We start from the raw sequence: 17,163 nt of genomic DNA, 5'->3' as shown, positions 1-17,163 counted from the left end.
ATCAGCCAGCCCTCGGGTCTGTGACTGCAGCTGTTGAACACCAGGTCGGCCCAGAATGAAATCTCCCTCGTCCATGATCTGAGTATGGATGAGGAGGCTGATCTGGCCTGTATCACTGAAACCTGGGTGGGTGAAGAGGGTGGAGTTGGTCTCACCCAGCTGTACCCACTCAGTGCAGCATCAGGCCAGGCTCAAGGGTTGGGGAGGATGAGTTGCTGTGGTCTGTAGAGATTCTCTATCTCCAGGCTCTCTATCCAGTTGGAGGAGCAGCACATCTAGAGAGTGTGTTCCTGGCATTGGGCAATCGGGACAGATTAGGGATTCTGCTGGTTTACCACCCGCCTCGCTACCCAGCAGTCTCCCTGCCTGAGCTGACAGAGCTGGTCTCAGAGGCAGTGTTAGGGACTCCCAGACTGCTAGTTCTGGGAAACTTCAACATCCATGCCAAAGCAGCTGGCTCTGGGGCGGCTCAGGACTTCATGGCTGCCATGCCAACCATGGGGCTGTCCCAACATGTCACTCCCACATGGCAAGCCACACTTTAGACCTTGTTTTCTCGATTGAGCAGGAAGAGGGTGATTTGATTCCAGTAAGGAGTTGACATGGGCTTTTGACACAATCACGCCCGAGCGCCTTCTCCCACTTTATGGAGCCCCTTTGGCCCCCTAGTATACTCCAGAGCTTAGGGCGAGGAAACAAGCTGGGAGACGGCTTGAACGCAAGTGGATGAAAGATCTGAATGTATGCAACTGAACGCTGGTAAGGGCTCACTATTGAGTCCAGCTAGTGGCAGTGAAGGCAGCAAAGAAGGCATCCTCATCATGTCGTCCGGCAGAGCTTTTCTAGGTTGTATGTGGCCTTTTTGCAGGCTGGTCCAATGGAGGTGGTAGAACCAATGGTAGCTCGCTGTGACTTAGAATCATAGAGTTGGAAGGGACCACAAGGGCCATCCAGTCCAACCCCCTGCCAAGCAGGAAACACCATCAAAGCATTCTTGACAGATGCCTGTCAAGCCTCTGCTTAAAGACCTCCAAAGAAGGAGACTCCACCACACTCCTTGGTAGCAAATTCCACTGCCGAACAGCTCTTACTGTCAGGAAGTTCTTCCTAATGTTTAGGTGGAATCTTCTTTCTTGAAGTTTGAATCCATTGCTCCGTGTCCGCTTCTCTGGAGCAGCAGAAAACAATCTTTCTCCCTCCTCCATATGACATCCTTTCATATATTTGAACATGGCTATCATATCACCCCTTAACCTTCTCTTCTCCAGGCTAAACATACCCAGCTCCCTAAGGCATTGTTTCCAGGCCTTTGACCATTTTGGTTGCCCTCTTCTGGACACGTTCCAGCTTGTCAGTATCCTTGAACTGTGGTGCCCAGAACTGGACACAGTATTCCAGGTGAGGTCTTACCAGAGCAGAATACAGTGGTACTATTACTTGCCTCCCCTCCTTCTAGATGCTATACTCCTATTGATGCAGCCCAGAATTGCATTGGCTTTTTTAGCTGCTGCACCATCACACTGTTGACTCATGTCAAGTTTATGGTCTACCAAGACTCCTAGATCCTTTTCACATGTACTGCTCTCAAGCCAGGTGTCACCCATCCTGTATTTGTGCCTTTCATTTTTTTTTTGCCCAAGTGTAGTACTTTACGTTTCTCCTTGTTAAAATTCATCTTGTTTGCTTTGGCCCAGTTCTCTAATCTGTTAAGGTCATTTTGAAGTGAGATTCTGTCCTCTGGGGTATTAGCCCCCCCTCCCAATTTGGTGTCATCTGCAAACTTGCTCAGGGTGCCCTCAAGCCCATCATCCAAGTCATTGATAAAGATGTTGAATAAGACTGGGCCCAAGACAGAACCCTGTGGCACCCCACTAGCTTGCAAAGCATTTTGAGGATAAAATTGTTTGTATCCGCCAACACGTTGATTCTGCTGTTACAGCAGATGAATCTCATGGGGTGTCCAGAGCAAAGTCTTGTTCTGTTGTGTTGGATGAGTTTCAGTTGGTAAGGCTCAAGGATGTGGACAAGGTGATCGGATCAGTCAGGGCGACCATTTGCGCTCTAGACCCTTGCCCCTCTTGGCTGATGAAAACCAGCAGGGTTTAAAAAGCTGGCTGGGCCAGGGAGGTGATCAATGCCTCTTTACAAGAGGGTGTGGCCCCTGCCTGTATGAAGGAGGCAGTGGTAAAACTACTCCTTAAGAAACATTCCCTGCATTCAGAAAACCTAACATATTACCGGCTAATCTCCCTTTCCTGGGCAAGGTTCTGGAGCGAGTGGTCGCAGACCAGATCCAGGTGCTTTTGGAAGAAACTGGTTTTCTGGATCTGTTTCAATCAAAGTTTATGCCAGGTTTTGGCACAGAAACTGCTTTGGTCGCCCTGTATGATGACCTCTGTCGAGAGAGAGAGACAAGGTGTTAATTCTTCTCAACCTCTCAGCGGCTTTTGATACCATCAACCATGGTATCCTTCTGGAGCGACTCTCCGAACTGGGGGGGGGGGGTTTGGCGGCACTGCTTTGCGGTGGTTCCTACTTCTATATAACCTACTTGGATGGTCATTCCCAGAGGATGTTGCTTAGGGAATGCTTTTCAGCCCCGTGGAACCGTCAGTGTGGGGTTCCGCAGGGCTCAATCCTATCCCCTACGTTGTTGTTGTTTTTTTAAAAAAGTTAACTTTTTTTGCAGTTTTCCCTTCTTTATTGTTATGCTGCTCTCCTTCATGCTTTATTTACTATATTCTATTTTTTATAGGTAAACATCCATTTATCACTGAATTTCATTATTATGTATACGTTGTATTTTGTCTTTTTCTTTTTCTTTTTTTTCTTTTTAATAGAAATTCTTTATTGATATCACAAAAAATCAGAGATACAAACCAATAAAACCAATAAAAACATGCACCAGGTATCGCATTGCATTATTGACCCCGCTTTACCCCCTCCCTCACGCCCCTCCCTTGACCCCACCCCCCACCCCGCACTTCTCATCCTGTTTTAAGCTTATCCCTGTGTTCCACATATTATTTACATACCATAATTCATTCAATTACAGAAAAATATACATATATCTACTGCACTAAAAGAGTTACATATTATATCGATCAATTATTCATGACAGAACCGTTAGACATCTGAGATAATGTTCGGTTTTTCCAGTTTACTCTTAATGTAATTAATAAACTATTTCCAAATTTTAATGGTCTCCTCTGAATTCGTTCCTCTAATTTCTTCATAGTTTTTCACTAAGTTATAATAGTTAAACAGTTTTATTTGCCATTCTTCTTTACTTGGTGTTCCAGGGGTTTTCCAGTTTTTTGCGACTAATAACCTAGCAGCTGCTACCGCATAGCTAACTACGCACCTATCATTTGATTGGATGTCTTCTGGTATCATTCCCAGGAGGAACATTTCCGGACTTTTTCTAAAAGAGTATTTTAGCATTTTCTTTAATTCCTTGTATAGCATTTCCCAAAACTCTCTAATTACACTACAATTCCACCACATGTGGATAAATGATCCGACCTCCTTCTTACACCTCCAACATAGATTACTGGCCCCTGGGTATATTTTAGACATTTTAAGTGGGGTCAAATACCATCTGTTCTGCATCTTCAAGATGTTCTCCTTTAAATCATAATTGGGCTTAAAGTTTAAATCTTTTTTCCATAAATTTTCCCATTTCTGTACTGGGATAGGTTTCCCCAAGTCTTGACCCCACTTAATCATAAAATCCTTTGTCATCTCTTCTTCTGTCCTCCATTTTAAAATTATCTGATATAAATTTTTTATATATTTACTCTTATTCACCAATAATATCTCCTCCAATTTTGACATTTCCTTATCGAATCCCAATTTCCTATCAATTTGCAGTCTTTGATTTATTTCAAAATATTGCAACCAGGTGGTCAGGAGATGTTTTATTTCAGAATATTCTTTTAATTTTAGAATTCCCTCTTTTTCTTCCAATAAAGATCTATATGTGGGCCAATTACTATCCATATTAGTTCTTTTAACAGCGACTAATTCTAAAGGTGAGACCCACCATGGGGTCTTTGGTTCAAAAAACCTTTTATATTTCTGCCACACTGAGTACAGGGATTTCCTGATTATGTTGAACATAAAAATGTTCTTTTTTTTCTATTTTATCTTTCATCAGATAGCGGTGCCAGCCGAAAGCCAGCCCTTGGCCCTCCAGATCTAGAAGATCTGTGTTTTTGAGTTCCATCCACTCTTTGATCCATGCGATAGCAGCCGCGTCGTGGTAGATTTCGAGATCTGGGAGTCCGAAGCCTCCCCTATCTCTGTGGTCTATCATAATTGTATATCTTACCCTCGGTCTCTTCCCCTCCCAAATAAATTTCACAATATCTTTTTTCCATTCGTTGAAGATTTTGTCTTTCCCTAAAATCGGTAAATTTTGAAATAGATAGTTCATTTTAGAAACGACACACATCTTAATTAGTGAAATTCGACCCATTAATGATAATTTCAATTTACTCCATTCTTCCATATTTGCTTTTATCTTTTTCCAGATTCCTCTATAATTTTCCTGTACCAAATCTATCCCTTTTATTGTTGTTTGGATACCCAAATATTTCAATCTTTTGTCAATTTTTAAACCTGTTTTTTCTTGAAGTTCCTGTTTTTCTTTAGTTTCCAATTTTTTCACCAACATTTTTGTTTTCTCATAATTTATTTTCAATCCTGCTAATTTGCCATATTCATTTATCTTCCTAATTGCTGAGGGTATGCTTTGGATTGGATCTTCGGTAGTTATGATTATATCATCTGCAAAAGCCTTTACTTTGAATTTTTTATTGCCAATTACTATTCCTTTAATGCTATCCTCTTCTCTTAAATTTTTTAATAAGATTTCCAATGTTAATATGAAAAGAATAGGTGACAAGGGGCAGCCTTGCCTGGTACCCCTTTCGATGTTTATTCTGCCAGTTAGTCTTCCATTTATTAATATCCTGGCTTCTTGGACTTTATAAATAGCTTTTATAGCTTCCTCCATTTGTTCTCCCAAATTCAAATTTTCTATTGTTTTTATCATAAATGTCCAAGAGACTCTATCGAAAGCCTTCTCCGCATCAATAGATAGGAGGGCTGCCCGCTTGTCTCTCCTATTTTCAAGGCATTCCAGAATATTTACGATGTTTCTGATGTTATCCTTTGCAGACCTTCCTTTTACAAATCCAACTTGATCCTTGTGTATTAATTCTTCCAGGATTTTATTTAATCTATCTGCCAAAAATTTTGTAAAGATTTTATAATCACAATTTAAGAGTTTAACATCTACAACGTAGATTGAGAGCCAGCATGGTGAAGTGGTTAAGAGCGGTAGACTTGTAATCTGGGGAACCGGGTTCGCGTCTCCGCTCCTCCACATGCAGCTGCTGGGGGACCTTGGGCTAGTCACACTTCTCTGAAGTCTCTAAGCCCTGCCCACCTCACAGAGTGTTTGTTGTGGGGGAGGAAGGGAAAGGAGAATGGTAGCCACTTTGAGACTCCTTTGGGTAGTGATAAAGCGGGATATCAAATCCAAATTCTTCTTCTCTTCTTCTTCTTCTTCTTCTACATGAAACGGCTGGGTGGGTAACTTGGCCCCTGGTAGCAAGTCGATTTTGCAGTCATAAGGCCTGTGGGTCTTAAAGGAACTACATTGACTCCCAGTATGTTTCCAAGTGCAATTCAACGTGTTGGTGCTGGCTTTTAAAGCCCTAAACAGCTTGGTCCTGTAGACCCAAAGGAGCATCACCACCCCCATCGCTCAACCCCAGACCCTGAGGTCCAGCACCCAGGGTCTTCTGCTGGTTTCCTCACTGCAAGAAGGGAAGTTACAGAGAACCGGACAAAAGGCCTTCTAAGGAGTGGTGCTGTCCCTATGGAACGTCCTCCCTTCAGGTGTCAAGGAGATAAAGAACAATATAACTTTTAGAAGGCATGTGAAGGCAGCCCTGTACCAGGATGTTTGTAATGTTTTATGTTTTAGGTAAAGGTAAAGGGACCCCTGACCATTAGGTCCAGTCATGACCGACTCTGGAGTTGCGCGCTCATCTCGCATTATTGGCCGAGGGAGCCGGTGTATAGCTTCCAGGTCATGTGGCCAGCATGACAAAGCCGCTTCTGGCAAACCAGAGCAGCACACGGAAATGCTGTTTACCTTCCTGCTGTAGCGGTTCCGATTTATCTACTTGCATTTTGATGTGCTTTCGAACTGCTAGGTTGGCAGGAGCTGGGACCGAGCAACGTGAGCTCACCCCGTCACAGGGATTCGAACCGCCAACCTTCTGATCAGCAAGCCCTAGGCTCAGTGGTTTAACCTACAGTGCCACCTGGGTCCCTGTTTGATGTTTTACTATGTTATAAATATGCTGTAAGCCGCCCAGAGTGACTGCAGAAACCCAGCCAGATGTACGGGATATGAATATTATTAATCATCATTATCATCATCCTCATATGTTAAAGAAAGTATCACTAGGATTGTAATTTGGATTACACTTTTAATTGTAATCTTCCCTTAATTTTAGCAGGTGATGAACAGGACAGTCCTCGTTCTTGGGGCTCATCAGAAAGAACCAAGCATGAAGTCAAAGGAAGGACCTTTCAAGATCAAGAGGAATCAGGATCCCAGGTGAAAAGCCTGGAAGAAAATGGGAGGAATAAAGGCCTTTTGATGCAGACTGATAATGGCCATCAAATCCCCGTCCAGAAAAAAACTCACAAGAGGAAGAGCACAAATGATAGCCCTTCATGTGGCAAAACATTCAAAAGTAAATGTAGCTTCAACTCACACTGCAGAATCCACACAGAGGAGAAACCGTGTAAATGCTTGGTGTGTGGAAACACCTTCATTGACAGCTCAGGTCTAAAATCCCATAAAAGAATTCATGCAAGACAGGAATCCTACGAATGCCTAGAATGTGGAAAGAGTTTCAGCCAGTCCTCAAATCTTAAGGTAAAGGGACCCCTGACCATTAGGTCCAGTCGTGACCGACTCTGGGGTTGCGTGCTCATCTCGCATTATTGGCCGAGGGAGCCGGCGTATAGCTTCCAGGTCATGTGGCCAGCATGACAAAGCCACTTCTGGAAAACCAGAGCAGCACATGGAAACACCGTTTACCTTCCCGCTGTAGCGGTTCCTATTTATCTACTTGCATTTTGACATGCTTTCGAACTGCTAGGTTGGCAGGAGCTGGGACCAAGCAACGGGAGCTCACCCCGTCACAGGGATTCGAACCGGCGACCTTCTGATCAGCAAGCCCTAGGCTCAGTGGTTTAACCACAGCGCCACCTGGGTCCAAATCTTAGTCAGCATCAAAAAACCCACAGTGGGGAGAAACCATATACCTGTTTTGAGTGTGGAAAAAGCTTCATTTACAGATCAGGCCTCGTAGATCATGAAAAAAGTCACACAGGGGAGAAACCATATGCCTGTTTTGACTGTGGAAAGAGCTTTACTTACAGATCAGGCCTTCTAGATCATAAAAAAATTCACACAGGGGAGAAACCGTATACCTGTTTTGAGTGTGGAAAGACCTTCACGAACAGCTCAGGCCTTACATCCCATCAAAGAATCCACACAGGGGAGAAGCCGTATACCTGTTTTGACTGTGGAAAGACCTTCCATCACAGGGCAAGCCTTACATCGCATCAAAAAATCCACACAGGGGAGAAGCCGTATAAATGTTTGGAGTGCGGAATGAGCTTCGCTCACAGTGCTAACCTTACTTCACATAAGAGAATCCACACAGGGGAGAAGCCGTATAAATGTTTGCAGTGCAGAAGGAGCTTTGCTCACTGTGCTAGCCTTGCTTCACATAAGAGAACCCACACAGGGGAGAAACCATATAAATGCTTGGAATGTGGAAAGAGCTTCAGCCAGAGTTCACACCTTAGTTCACATAAGAGAACTCACACTGGTGAGAAGCCGTATAAATGCTTTGAGTGTGGGAAGAGCTTCACTCAGAGATCACACCTTACTGTGCATGAGCGAATCCATACAGGGGAAAAACCATATAAATGTGTGACGTGTGGAAAGAGCTTTAGTAACCGCACATACCTTGTTAGCCATCGCAGAATGCATACAGGAGAGAAGCCATATAAGTGCTTTGAGTGTGGAAAGAGCTTCAAGCAGGATACAGGCCTTACATCACATCAAAAAACTCACACAGGGGTGAAACCATATACCTGTTCTGAGTGTGGGAAAAGCTTTGCTCGTGGATATTACCTTACTTCACATAAGAGAATCCACACACGGGAGAAGCCATAAATGCTTGGAATGTGGAAAGAGCTTCTTACTGTGCATGAACCTATTCATAAAGGAAACAACCAGTTAATTGTTTGACATGTAGAAAGAGTTTCTGTACTAGCACATAATTTACTTACCATCACAGGATCCAAAAGCCTGAAGATCAAGTTGGAGTGACAACTTGGCAACAGACCCACACTATAAGTAAGAAAGGGAGGGGAAGGGAATACCTATCTTAAATGAAACGAGATCCCGAGAGCTGTGCCTTTTGCTTGAGATCTCCCCATCAATAACCTGTGGCACCAAGGCTACAGCACCTCTCCCACCCATTCCTTGGTCCATCGTCCAGGGAAGCATGAGAAGCATAGAGGGGGTCCTTTGAGGACATGGCGAACTGGCAACCACTGAAAACCATTATATACTCTTTGGGGCCAGTGTATTCCAGTGGAAAGTGGAGGGGTATTTGGGCTGAGTGATCAATAATAATAATAATAATAATAATAATAATAATAATAATAATAATAATAATATACCCCACCCATCTGGCTAGATTTCCCAGCCACTCTGGGTGGCTCCCAACAGAATATTAATAATTATTAATATATTATTAATATTAATAATTATTATTGTAAGCCGATATTATTACTTCCCTAATACCTTTATGCCTCTGTAACATTGTTTGTTTCCTATAAGTACCTTCTGTTTCTCATTTTTGTTTATCTTTAGTAAACTAGTTGGTAGTTAAAAGGATGTAACCCTAGTAAAAATCGTTATCTTATTAGGTTCCCGCGTGTATATGCGGTAGCTTCTATGGAATAAAGTGTGCTTGAAACACAAGATTACTGTGCTGATCTTTACATTAAGCATGAGGATGTGAGAATATTAAGCATGAGGATGTGAGAATATTTACTCATAACTTCCAGAACACGTTGTTGAAGAAGAAGAAGAAGAAGAAGAAGAAGAAGAAGAAGAAGAAGTAATAATAAAGCTAAGAATTAGTACTAGGGTCAAAATAGGTCATCACAGGGATCTCTTTTTATATCAAATTATGCCAACTGTCCCAATGCCATGATCCATAGAAATAAACCATAGTAAGAAGTTCATTGTGGCCCCCATCTTTACAGCGTCTCTCCCAGCCTTAAGCAAAACTCAGACCGCTGTTTGAATTGCCTCTACGCTCCATCAAAAAAACTTATTTTAGCCCTCCAAGGCCACTGCGTAAGTGTCTTCAGCCAGCTCTTGCTACTGCAAGGAAACGACAACCAGAAGGAGCCAGCCAGGAGTTGAGTTGGTCATGCATGGCAACCGTGGGGCGATATCAGTATATCACAGACTCACCCTGGTTTTTGACACAAAGCAGACTGGTAATACTGTGTTGCTTTGGGATGGGGGTCCATTGTGGGTGTTTTCTTGTAGACTGTTCATTTCCTGGTGAGGTTTGCACTGAATGTGGCTACTCCACTCTTCGAGGGCTTGCTTTTCCCCTTTTATTCCCCACTCCCACTTCATATAGAAACTCTTTAGAATAGGGTTGTGAATAAACTAGGACAGAGAGCTGGCTGCACCTGTGGTTTTATGCTGCACCATTTTAATCAATGTGCGCCTATTTCCAACGTGTGTTTGGCGGCCACGTGATGGTAGACACACAGAGAAAAGAACAGATATGTTAGGCCACATTCACAGCACATATCCAAAGCCCCATGGAAGCACCTAAGAGTTCCAGGGGCTTGTTTTGCTGGTTAAGGGTGCTGACAGTTGTTAGGAGACCTCTAGGCCCCTCCCAACTGGTTGTGGCAATAAACTATTACATGGGGTGTACAGTTCGACACACAACTTTTTCAGGGATTACATTTTGGTGATAGTGTGTAGAATCATCTATATATATAAAGTCCAAGTTGTCCCTGCGTCCAAGTTGTCCCGTGTGTCCCTGGGGTACTGCGCATGTGCGCCAGGGACACAGGGATTGGACGGAGAGACAAGCAGGGACACGGATTGGACGCGCGCGCTCTCCCCCCCCCAACCCCTCTGCCTATCTCTGCCCATGGTCAGACAACAGCCAACCGCCGCTCCGCCAACCCCCGCTCCGAAGCCCAGTCTCATGCTGGAGGTGCGCGGTGAGGCGGCGGGGGAGAGAAGCGCTCCCCCCGGCAGCCTTGCCGCACACCGCCGGCATGGGACGGCGCTTCCCGAAGCCGAAGCGGCAGCGGGCGCCGAGGGAAGCCGGCTTTGGCTTGGCGGCAGCGGGAAGAAGGGGAGGAATTCCTCCCCTTTTTCCCGCCGCCGCCAAGCCAGTCCCCGAGTCGAAGTGCGGCGCGGCGGGTGCTTTTCGCCGTTTGCCTCCCCCTGGGGGGAAGGCAAACGGCAAAAAGCCCCTGCTGCGGACTGGCTTGGCGGTGGCGGGAAGACCCGCCACCGCCAAGCCAGTCCTCGAGCCGAATTGCAGCGCGGCGGGGTTTTTCGCCGTTTGCCTCCCCCTCGGGGGAAGGCAAACGGCGAAAAGCCCCCGCTGCGTACTGGCTTGGCGGTGGCGGAAAGTCTTCCCCCCACCGCCAAGCCAGTCCCCGAGCCGAAGTGCGGCGCGGCGGGGTTTTTCGCTGTTTGCCTCCCCCTGGGGGGAAGCCAAACGGCGAAAAGCCCCCCCCCCCGCGCCGCAATTCGGCTCAGTCCCCCACGCGCTTTGGTTTGGGGAAGCAGGCAGGGAGACGGCAACAGCCCGGGAAGCTGCCTGCTTCCCCGAGCCGTAGAGCATCGGGGGACAGAGCCGAAGGTCGGCGGGCGCTGTTTGCCGGGGTTGACAAGCCCCGGCAAGCAGTGGCCGCCGATCTTCGTGTGACAGGCGGTGGGGAATGCAGGCAGGCAAGAGAGCAAGCGCCTGTCTGCCTGCCTGCCTTCCCCGCCACCAGTTCCCCGGTGCTTCGTGCAGCGCTGCTGGGTGCCGACCCGGCAGGCCGCTTCTTCTAGCGCCCGTTTTTAAACGGGCTGAATTCCACTAGTCCTATCCTATATAATAATGTCCAAGATGTCCCTGCGTCCAGTTGTCCCGTGTGTCCCTGAGGTACTGCGCATGTACCCCAGAGACACAGGGATTGGACAGCAGAGACTGCCCGCGCGCACTCTCCCCCCCCTCTGCCTCCTCCAACCGCCGCTCCCGCCGGACACCGCCTCACTGCAGGGCACGTCAGGGAAGCGAGGGTGGAGGCCGGCGAAGGCCTCCTCACAACCCTCCCTGGCCCGTGAGGAGCGGCGGTTGGAGGAGGCGGGGGGGAGAGTGCGCGCGTCCTTCCTGTCGGCGGCTGGGGGAGAGGAAGGAAGGAGAAAGCGCTCCTCCGTTCCTGTCCCCCTGCCGCCGACAGCAAGGACGGGTCCCAGGGTTCGGAGAAGCGCTGCACAAGCGCTTCTCCGAACCCTGGGATGTCTGCTTCCTGTCGGCGGCTGCGGGAGAGGAACGGAGGAGGAGAAAGCAGAGCTTTCTCCTCCTTCGTTCCTGTCCCCCTGCCGCTGACAGCAAGGACAGGTCCCAGGGTTCGGAGAAGCGCTGCGCAAGCGCTTCTCCGAACCCTGGGATGTCTGCTTCCTGTCGGCGGCTGCGGGAGAGGAACGGAGGAGGAGAAAGCAGCGCTTTCTCCTCCTTCGTTCCTGTCCCCCTGCCGCCGACAGCAAGGACAGGTCCCAGGGTTCAGAGAAGCGCTGTGCAAGCGCTTCTCCGAACTCTGGGATGTCTGCTTCCTGTCGGCGGCTGCGGGAGAGGAACGGAGGAGGAGAAAGCAGCGCTTTCTCCTCCTCCGTTCCTGTCCCCCTGCCGCCGACAGCAAGGACAGGTCCCAGGGTTCGGATAAGCGCTGCGCAAGCGCTTCTCCGAACCCTGGGATGTCTGCTTCCTGTCGGCGGCTGCGGGAGAGGAACGGAGGAGGAGAAAGCAACGCTTTCTCCTCCTCTGTTCCTGTCCCCCTGCCACCGACAGGTCCCGGCATGGGTTATTTTTTTCTTCAGTGCCTTCCCTGTCTGGTGGGGTTCAGAAGGAAGGCATCCAAGGAGGGCACAGTCTCTCTGTATAGGAGACCAGACTTAGGAAGTAACCTAGGTGTTGGGAGGGATAAAGGAGGGAAGTTTTTAAGGATGGGAAGAGGCTGCCTTTGCTTATTCCTCCCTCCCAGAAGAAGAAGAGTTTGGATTTGATATCCCGCTTTATCACTACCCAAAGGAGTCTCAAAGCGGCTAACATTCCCCTTTCCCCTCCTCCCCCAGAACAAGGACTCTGTGAGGTGGGGGGGGGCTGAGAGACTTCAAAGAAGTGTGACTAGCCCAAGGTCACCCAGCAGCTGCATGTGGAGGAACGGAGACGCGAACCCGGTTCCCCAGATTACAAGTCTACCGCTCTTAACCACTACACCACACTGGCTCTCAGGAACCTGCAGCTTCTGAGTGGGGATGGAAGGAGGAAGATGGACAGTCGACTTGGTCAGGCTGTCTCCTGCAACCTTCAAATGTTCCAGCTGCATGTTAATGGAAGTCCTTAAGTTTACGGTTTAAGATTTGGCAAGCCTCTCCAAACAAAATGTTTAAAGAGATACAAGCGTGGGTGGTTTGATGTACAGTGGAACCTCGGTTTATGAACACCTCGGTTTATGAATTTTCGGTTTATGAACACTGCGGACCCATCTGGAACGGATTAATCCACTTTCCATTACTTTCAATGGGAAAGTTTGCTTCAGTTTATGAACGCTTCAGTTTATGAACAGACTTCCGGAACCAATTACACCCATGCTTCAGTTTATGAACGCTTCAGTTTAAGTACTCCGCGGACCCGTCTGGAACGGATTAATCCACTTTCCATTACTTTCAATGGGAAAGTTCGCTTCAGTTTATGAACACTTACTCCGCGGACCGTCTGGAACGGATTAATTCACTTTCCATTACTTTCAATGGGAAAGTTCGCTTCAGTTTATGAACGCTTCAGTTTATGAACAGACTTCCGGAACAAATTGTGTTCATAAACCGAGGTACCACTGTACTGTGTACTTTGACATTCAAAGGAACATTTAAAGCTGTGTGTGGTTTGAAAGGAGTGAAGGTGGGAAGAACCTTGTTGTTTTGACGGATGTCATTGGGAAACTAGAGCTTATCCCCGCCCACTGAAAAAAAGCGTGTGGAGGTGTTGACAACCTATTTTTAAGAGGAAGGACACTGGCTGAACCAGGCATGGCCAAACGTGGCCCTCAATATGTTTTGGGACTACAACTCCCATCATCCTTAGCTAACACCATCAGGGGTGATCCAGGGGGCCAAGTTTGGCCATGCCTGGGCTAAACAGTAAAATGCTTACCTTCCAAGTCCCGGACTGCAGAATCCGGGACCGGCAGCCGGTCAAAGCTCAGCAGATGCAGAAGATGAGGAGGGGACACCACTAAGAAAGCTGTATCTCTCTCTCTAAGGGTCACAGTTGATCTCTACCAGGAGCCTCACAAACTAGATTTCTCTCAGAAATGGGCCATTTCTGCTCCCCCTCGCCCTCTTCAGCTACTGGCATTCAGAGACATCCCGTCAGTCATATTATCCATCACATCTGTGCTTGGATTTGAAGAAACATTTCCAATTTATATACTTATTTCCTTCCAATCCAGTTCAGCCGCCTCCCTCCCAAGATCTTCCTTCTGAAACCTCTCCTACTCTCAGCCACCCTTTCACTGGCTGTGCCATTTACTCTTTCCACCTCCTGCTGCTGGCTCTCCAACAGGACCCTATTTTGGACAGAGGTCACTTGGCAACTGCGCTCCAGGCTCTGGTCATTTCCAGGCTGGGTTACTGCAATGTCTTCTATTTGGAACTTCCCTGAAAGACGACTCAGAAACGTTCATGGGTCCAGATTACTGGCTGGGGTTCCATCTCCCTCTTATATAAATCCTGAGACCTTGTTAAACCACGTGGACCACAGAACAACTTCTGGGTAAATGGTGAATGTCATGTCAGCAGATTCCTTGAGACCACGAGGCCTTCCTTCAGATACACTTGCCTGCCCTCCTTACTCTCTCCCCATATTCACACACAGGTACACAGGGATTGTTTATTGTGAATTTATTCCTTTATTCATTAACATCTATAGTATCTGTATTTTTGTACTTTTTATTATTCTGCACCCTCGTGACAGCAGGTGTATGATTTCTCCCATGTGAATTCTTGTATGGATTCCATGACGTTTAGCAACATCGGTGCCCTAATTAAAGTACTTTCCTCATAGAATCATAGAATTGGAAGAGACCACAAGGGCCATCCAGTCCAACCCCCTGCGAAGCAGGAAACACAATCAAAGCATTATTGACAGATGCCTGTCAAGCCTCTGCTTAAAGACTCCACCACAATCCTTGGTAGCAAATTCCACTGCCGAACAGCTCTTACTGTCAGGAAGTTCTTCCTAATGTTTAGGTGGAATGTAGTTTGAATCCATTGCTCCATGTCCGCTTCTCTGGAGCAGCAGAAAACAATATTTCTCCCTCCTCTATATGACATCCTTTCATATATTTGAACATGGCTATCATATCACCCCTTAACCTTCTCTTCTCCAGGCTAAACATACCCAGCTCCCTAAGTTGTTCCTCATAAGGCATCGTTTCCAGGCCTTTGACCATTTTGGTTGCCCTCTTCTGGACACGTTCCAGCTTGTCAGTATCCTTCTTGAACTGTGGTGCCCAGAACTGGACACAGTACTCCAGGTGAGGTCTGACCAGAGCAGAATACAATGGTACTATTACTTCCCTAGATCTAGATGCTATACTCCTATTGATGCAGCCCAGAATTGCATTGGCTTTTTTTAGCTGCTGCATCACACTGCTGCCTCATGTCAAGTTTGTGGTCTACCAAGACTCCTAGATCCTTTTCACATGTACTGCTCTCAAGCCAGGTGTCACCCATCCTGTATTTGTGCCTTTCATTTTTTTTGCCCAAGTGCAGTACCTTCATTACAAGCATCTAAATATTTTTCTCCTCTTGATTCACTTATGCAAAATGAGTTGTGAAATCTGACCAAATTTGATTCCACATTCCAAGTATACATATCGTTTATCCCATGTGAGTTCTATTATGAGAAGTAAGCGTAGATCCATGTGCAAATCTCTTTCCACACTCAAAGCACTTATATGGTTTCTCCCCTGTGTGAATTCTTTGATGAGATGTAAGGCTTGTGCTGTGATTGAAGCTCTTTCCACACTCAAAACATGCATACTGCTTGTCCCCTCTGTGAATTTTTTGATGAGATGCAAACGTGAGCCCTTCTAATTAAAGTGCTATCCTCATTAAAAACATCAAATTTCTTTCCTCTTGATTCACTTATGCAAAATGAGTTGTGAAATCTGACCAAATCTTTTCCCACATTCCAAACATATATATGGTTTATTCCAAGTGAGTTCTTTTATGAGAAGCAAGTTTAGATCCATGTGCAAATCTCTTTCCACACTCAAAGCACTTATATGGTTTCTCCCCTGTGTGAATTCTTTGATGAGATGTAAGGCTTGTGCCGTTAGTGAAGTTCTTTCCACACTCAAAACAAGAATACGGCTTTTCCCCTCTGTGAATTCTCAGATGTACACTAAGGCTTGAACTCTGGCCAAAGCTCTTTCCACACTCAAAACATTCATACGGTTTTTCACCTCTGTGGATTTTTTGATGTATACGAAGGCTTGTACCCTGGCTGAAGCTCTTTCCACACTCAAAGCACTTATATGGCTTCTCTCCTGTATGGATTCTGCGATGGCAAACAAGGTATGTGCAGTTACTAAAGCTCTTTCCACATGTCACACATTTATATGGTTTTTTCCCTGTATGGATTCGCTCATGCACAGTAAGGTGTGAACTCTGACTGAAGCTCTTCCCACACTCAAAGCATTTATATGGTTTCTCCCCTGTGTGGGTTCTCTTATGTGAACTAAGGTGAGAACTCTGACTGAAGCTCTTTCCACATTCCAAGCATTTATATGGTTTCTCCCCTGTGTGGGTTCTCTTATGTGAAGTAAGGCTAACACTGTGAGCGAAGCTCATTCCACACTCTGAACATTTATATGATTTCTCTCCGGTGTGAATTCTTAGATGAGATGTAAGGCTCAAGCTGTGAGCAAAGCTCATTCCGCACTCCAAACATTTATATGGCTTCTCCCGTGTGGATTTTTTGATGGGATGTAAGGCTTGACCTGTGGCGGAAGGTCTTTCCACAGTCAAAACAGGTATACGGCTTCTCCCCTGTGTGGATTCTTTGATGGGATGTAAGGCCTGAGCTGTTCGTGAAGGTCTTTCCACACTCAAAACAGGCATATGGTTTCTCCTGAGAGTGGACTTTGTGATGTGTTTTAAGGTTTGAGTGGTGATTGAAACTCTTTCCACATTGTAAGCATTTGTATGATTCCTGTCCGGCGTGAATTCTTTCATGTGATTTTAGGCCTGAGCTGTCACTGAAGTTCTTTCCACACACCAAGCATTTACATGGTTTCTCCTCTGTGCAGATTCTGCAGTGTGCGTTGAAGCTAGATTTACTTTCCGATGAGACCAGAGTACGATGACTGTCCTGTTCATCACCTGCTGAAGTTAAGGGGAAATCACAATTAAAAATGTAAGGCAAATCACAATCCTAGTGAGACATTCTGTAACAAATGATGATGATGATTTTATTAGTTATTCCCCACCCATCTGGCTGGGTTTCCCCAGCCACACAGGGCAGCTTACAGCATATATAAAGGTAAAGGAAAAGGAAAAGGACCCCTGGATGGTTAAGTCCAGTCAAAGGTGACTATGGGGTTGTGGTGCTCATCTCACTTTCAGGCTGAGGGAACCACTGTTTGTCCACAGACAGCTTTCTGCGTCATGTGGCCAGCATGACTAAACCGCTTTTGGCTCAGCAGAACCCCATGACAAAACCAGAGTGC

The 17,163-nt window shown here is 46.3% G+C and overlaps 2 protein-coding genes and 1 pseudogene across 2 annotated transcripts in view; 2 read left to right on the top strand and 1 right to left on the bottom strand.

Moving 5' to 3' along the window:
* The window catches only part of LOC118081406 (zinc finger protein OZF-like), a 50,077-nt pseudogene that overhangs the window by 23,125 nt on the left and 9,789 nt on the right, over positions 1–17,163 (top strand).
* Positions 6,683–8,729, top strand: LOC132591775 (zinc finger protein 239-like). Its single transcript, XM_060272197.1, has 2 exons — positions 6,683–6,964; positions 7,535–8,729. The coding sequence occupies exons 1-2, from the start codon at positions 6,683–6,685 to the stop codon at positions 8,276–8,278; spliced, it is 1,026 nt and encodes a 341-aa protein (XP_060128180.1). The 3' UTR covers positions 8,279–8,729.
* LOC118081302 (zinc finger protein 420) overlaps positions 15,534–17,163 on the bottom strand; it is a 21,627-nt gene continuing 19,997 nt past the window's right edge. The window contains exons 5-6 of the mRNA XM_060269427.1: positions 16,435–16,585; positions 15,534–16,352 (exon numbers count right to left, since the gene is read on the bottom strand). Of these exons, the coding sequence (XP_060125410.1) occupies positions 15,641–16,352; positions 16,435–16,585 (863 nt within the window). The 3' untranslated portion in view covers positions 15,534–15,640. The remainder of the gene's footprint in view (positions 16,353–16,434; positions 16,586–17,163) is intronic.

The sequence above is a fragment of the Zootoca vivipara genome, chromosome 2 (genome assembly GCF_963506605.1).
Source record: "Zootoca vivipara chromosome 2, rZooViv1.1, whole genome shotgun sequence".
NCBI lineage: Eukaryota > Metazoa > Chordata > Lepidosauria > Squamata > Lacertidae > Zootoca > Zootoca vivipara.
Note: the sequence above shows the minus strand (reverse complement) of the source record. Positions and strands in the feature narration are given on the sequence as shown.